Raw genomic sequence first — 5358 nt, forward strand, 5'->3', positions numbered from 1 at the left:
TTCACCTCAGAGCTTAATTTAGATGTACCATTGGTGATGTGCAAAACCAAAATCCTGTATAAAGGGCAGCAAATATGCCTGATCTTTGCCGTGGAGGGACACTGGGCAGTATCCAAACCTGCCTGTGAACTGGATGGAGACACCACCTCCATCTAGCCAGGTTGTTTTATGAAAAAATATCCTGGAAACACAATATTGATCAGTTAGTTCCTGGTTCTGGCCACCTCTGGACAAGCAAGAGGCCCACAGAGACTGTGCTCTTCCCAGAGCTGTGTCTTCCCTTCCACTTTGAACATGGAAGGAACAGGTAAAGCTATAGGTATAAGAAAATGCAGGCGTAAACACCTTTATTGAAGCGGTGAAATGAGTTTTACAGGTGCAATGTGAGAATTCCAGAAACACTTCACAGTTTATCCACTTTCCTCTGAGTTCCCACAACATCTCTATTGCTACTGAAACACCATCACCAACACCATCAACAAAATAGGAAAAAAAAATTTCTTAATGGCTTTAAGTCAAATGAGAATTAAAAAAAAAAAATTGTCGGTGCCAGATGTACTGACATCGGTACATAGTCTTCCTACTGTCCATAAACTTCAGGAAGGAAGGAAGGAAGGCAAAGTCTCTGATGTCTCTCCGTAATCTCTTACTGCGCAGATGGTAAGAGGTTGAGAAGAGCACCCGATAGAGAAGTAGGGCTTCAGCACCTCGGAAAAGGTATCGCTGAAAGAGTAGATGTGGGACCTGTCCTTGAAACTGTAGAAGGAAATCACTCCCAGTTCATAATCCAGATAGACGCCAATGCCGCCGGGATCCTCCTTCAGCTCCAGAGGGACAGTGCCCGCGGGGCCGCGGGCCTCGTAGGCCCCCTCGCGCCGGCCCACGGTCCAGGAGCCTCTCGGGTCCTCCAAGAGCCAGGCTCTGGGCCTGGGGGCGGAGTCCGTGCAGAGGCCCACGGCCCACGTGGCCCCGCCCACCCGCACCTCCCAGTACCGCCGGCCCCGCCCAAAGCCCCCCAGGCCCAGCACTGCGGGCTCCGCCCCGGACCTCCCAGCTCTGGGAACCCCCTGCCTCTTCCTCGCTAAGGTCGCAGACTTTCTATCCTCTGACACCAGCAGGTCGGGATGCGCGCTTTCGGGGTCCAGGATCACGTCCTCGGTGAACTTCTGAATGATCTTCTGCAGAGCTGAGTGCTGCGCGGGGAGGCTGCAGCCTTCCCGCCGCAGCTGGAAGGAGTAGACCTCAGGGCACTTGAGGCTCTCGCACCTGCCCAGGACGGGCCCGATGCCTCTCAGCAGCTGGGCCCCTGGCAGCACGCTCCGCTCTGTCACCTCCTGCAGGAGGCCGCGGAGCTCCCAGATGTGGTCTGAGAAGGCCGCGATGTTGGCGCCCAGCTGCTCGTGGATGGTGTGCTCCTCCTGGACCAGCCTGGCCAGGGCGGCCTCCTGCTCGCGGTCCACAGCCCGGTTGAGCTGCGCGAAATCCGAGGCCAGCTCCAGCCGCTGACGCTGCACGTGCTCCCGCAGCTCCAGCACCTTTCTGTCCTGGGCTACCAGCAGACTCTGGGCTTCCGCCACCTGCCTCTTCAGAGGCCCCACGTAACCGCCCAGCCTCTGGCGGTGGTCAGCGGCGGCCTCGGCCAGGGGCCTCAGCACATGGCTCCGGTGCTTAGGGGTCTGCGCGCACAGGGCACACAGCACCTCCAGGTCATCCTCACAGAAGAGGCTCAGGACCTGGTCGTGCCGCTCGCACGGGGGACACTGCTGGCTCCTCCTGCTGCTGCTCCTGCTGCTGTGGAGCAGCCTGGCCACCTCGATCATCCTGCCCAGCTGGGTGTTGCTCCTCACGTGCGGCTCCTGGCACGAGTGGCGGCACACGGGACAAGGGAACCTGTCCTCCAGCTCAGCCCAGGACCGCTGGATGCAGCGGCGGCAGAAGTTGTGCCCGCATTCGATGGTGACAGGGTCGTGCAGGCCGTCCAGGCAGACGGGACACTTGGCTTCTGCCTGGAGGCCAGCCAGGGCTGCGGCCACTGCCATTGGGGCTGCACTGAGCTGGGTTTCTCACGAGGCTGGGCTGCAGGGTCTCTGTCCTGGGCTGAGGGTGCGCACCTTTGGGGTCCTTCCTGCTGGGAAGCTGAGGGGCTCCTGTTGCAGGCAGGTGTCCAGAGGGGCTTCCTTCACTCCTTCAGGCGATCGCAGAGCAGCTGGGTGACTAGTACCCTCAGTAGCTCCAAGGCTGAAGCCAAGGTCAGCAACTCTCTTGGTCAGTAAGCAGACACCACTCCAACGTGGTTTTTCCTTCCTGGGGATGGGAAAAAATAATCCTTCTTGTGAAAAGGCTGCTCTGTGTCTTGTGGGCCTATTCACTGCCACTTCCAGGCATCCCCAGATCCTCAACCCCTCCATCCCCCCACCTCCTCAGCCACATGGACCACAGGCTGATGGACCAGGTCTGGACCGTGTGAATCTGTGGGCTTGGGGACAAAAGCCTGGGTGGGAGGACCCCTCAGTCACCTGCTATCTGGGGACCAGGGGGAAATTACATTGACATCCCTGATTCTAAGAGAATCTGATTAAAGGATAAAAATCCCAACTGCAGTGATTTCAATCTTGTTGAAAATCTCACGAAGCTAGTACTTTTGAATCTGGTGCTTTTTATTTATTTATTATATTTTATTATTATTATTATTATTATTATTATTATTATTATTATTTGTCTTTTCTGGGGCCACTCCTCTGGCATAAGGAGGTTCCCAGGCTAGGGGTTTAATCGGAGCTGTAGTCACGGGCCTAAGCCTGAGCCACAACAACACACAACGCGGGATATGAGCCGCATCTGCAACCTACACCACAGCTCACAGAAACGCTGGATCCTTAACCCACTGAGTAGGCCAGGGATCAAACTGCAACCTCATGGTTCCTAGTCAGATTCGTTAACCACTGAGCCACGATGGAAACTCCGAACCTGGTACTTTTTTTTTTTTTTTTTTTTTTTTTTTTTGACTTTTTGCCATTTCTTGGGCTGCTCCCGGGGCATATGGAGGTTCCCATGCTAGGGGTCTAACCTGAGCTGTAGCCGCTGGCCTAAACCAGAGCCACAGCAACTCGGGATCCGAGCTGTGTCTGCGATCTACACCACAGCTTATGGCAAGCTGGATCATTAACCCACTGAGCAAGGCCAGGGATTGAACCCTCAACCTCATGATTCCTAGTCGGATTTGTTAACCACTGTGCCATGATGGGAACTCCGAACCTGGTACTTTTTAAACCAGATATTTCTGACAGTGCTGAATTCATAATACATCAAGATTTACTTGTCACATACAACACATACGTCTCCCTGATGATGAGGTTATTTGTGGTCAAGATTCTGGAGAAGACGTGGAAGTTCCCATTAGTAAAGAGGCTTAGAGGGCAACACTCAGGGCAGAGAACTCAAAGAGTCAGACACCACAGAGTGTATCTTGTAAACACTCAAACTTTCCCACTGGAATCAGAGAAGTGATCCCAAAGATAGAAGTGAGCATCCCCCCTGCCTAGGGAGGGGGGGGCCGGAGTCAAGAGATTTAATCACCCCATCCCTGTATGTTCAAGACATTCTCTGAACTCAAAAGTATTAGGACATAATAACACTTTGGAGGGAACATGGGCAAGGTTCTGGGGATGCTGGGAAAAACTTATTTCTTAATCTGGGAGTCAGTTGTAGGGTTACAGGCTCAGGAAGTTTTCTGTGTGCATGTCCAATAAAAGCAAAACACCACTGAGTATAAAAAAAATTACAGAAAAATTGAATTATAAATTCAGTCTCTTTGGCTAAGGAAACCAATTGTGGTGTCTAGGGACAAGGCCCCTCATGGACTGAGCACCCTAATAAAGAACACGTTTTTACATGAGCCAAACCCCAGCCTGAATTCCCTCTGAGCTGAACCCCTAGGCTGGGCCCATATCAGGGACTCAGGAAGCCCAGCCTCTTGCCTCCTCCAGGATCCCTGCTTACCTGATTCTGAGGCTCTGACTGGGTTCGATGGTCCAGGTTCTCACACTGCTCTCCCACCAAACTGTGTGGTCTTGGTTGGGACCTGGGCAATTACATACCCCAGGAGGGCGGGGCTCTTGGGGTCCCACCCTAAAGCCTGAGGCTCCTCCCCCCAGGGGGAGGGCTGGCACACAGGGCCTGGAGTGTTCCAGGGAGAGGAGAGACAGGCTTGACCCCTAGATTAGATCAGGCAGGGTGGGCCCCTCCCCCCCAGGTGATAACAGGATTGGTGCTGCACCTTGGTGATCAGCCCCTGATCCTCTCAATGCCACTTAACCTCATCTTCCCTGATGAGGCCCTGAGACCTGAAAGGCTCCTTGAGGCTGTCCATTTCCTCCTTGGGGAGGGGAGGTGTGGCTCTGGTGTGACTCCCTGAGCACAAGTTGGGGAAGGTGGTGGGAGCCTGGGGAACAGAGGAATATGAAGGAAAAGGAAAGTGACTGATGGGGGAATAGTGATGTTCTGAGGACTATGGGGCTGAGATAATTGATTGAGAGAGACTATTTACTCTGATGGTTTCCTGTGTGAATGACCCAACTCCCATCAGGCTTGGCCACATTCCATTCCTGAGGAGAGGGCAGGTTAGTCTCCACTCCCCCCTGCCCCTTTTATTTTTCTTTTTTGTCCTCCCCACAGTATATGGACATATAGAGTTCCAGTCATGGATTGGATCCAAGCCCCAGCTGTGACTTAAATTGCAGCTGCAGCCACTCAGCCTCCTTGATCTACTGTGCAGGGCTGGGAGCAAACCTGTCCTAGTGCTCCAGAGATTCTGTTGGTCTTCTGGTGCCACAGCAGGAGCTCCTGATTCAATACTTGTGTATCATGGAAGAACTTAGTGCTACAGATAAATTTGAGGTACCCAGAAGCATTCTTCATTGTTATTCCTTATGCAGTTGAATTTAATTTGTATCTTTCAGTCAATTTCAAAAATAATTATTATGAAAAATTTCAAAGATATGGATAAACATAGACAAGAATATCAACAAATATTTTCATCAAGACACACTCTATATTGATCAACCTTTTTCTTTTTCTTTCTTTCTTTCTTTTTTTTTTTTTTTTTTTTTTGCCATTTCTTGGGCCACTCCCACGGCATATGGAGGATCCCAGGCTAGGGCTCGAATCGGAGCTATAGCTGCCAGCCTATACCACAGGCACAGCAACATAGGATCCAAGCCACATCTGTGACCTACACCACAATACAGCCCATGTACATGCCCAATCCTTAACCCACTGAGCAAGGTCAGGGATTGAACCTGCAGTTCCTAGTTGGATTTGTTTCTGCTGTGCCACAATGGCAACTCCTTGATCAATCTT

At 52.1% G+C, this 5358-nt stretch overlaps 1 protein-coding gene across 1 annotated transcript; it reads right to left on the reverse strand.

Annotated features, from left to right (window-relative positions):
* LOC110262006 (putative tripartite motif-containing protein 75) lies at positions 339–4054 on the reverse strand. Its single transcript, XM_021100798.1, has 2 exons — positions 4000–4054; positions 339–2304 (listed from the first exon to the last, which is right to left on the reverse strand). The coding sequence occupies exon 2, from the start codon at positions 2037–2039 to the stop codon at positions 597–599; it is 1443 nt and encodes a 480-aa protein (XP_020956457.1). The 5' UTR covers positions 2040–2304; positions 4000–4054; the 3' UTR covers positions 339–596.

This window comes from Sus scrofa, chromosome 8 (assembly GCF_000003025.6).
Source record: "Sus scrofa isolate TJ Tabasco breed Duroc chromosome 8, Sscrofa11.1, whole genome shotgun sequence".
NCBI classification, from domain to species: Eukaryota; Metazoa; Chordata; class Mammalia; order Artiodactyla; family Suidae; genus Sus; species Sus scrofa.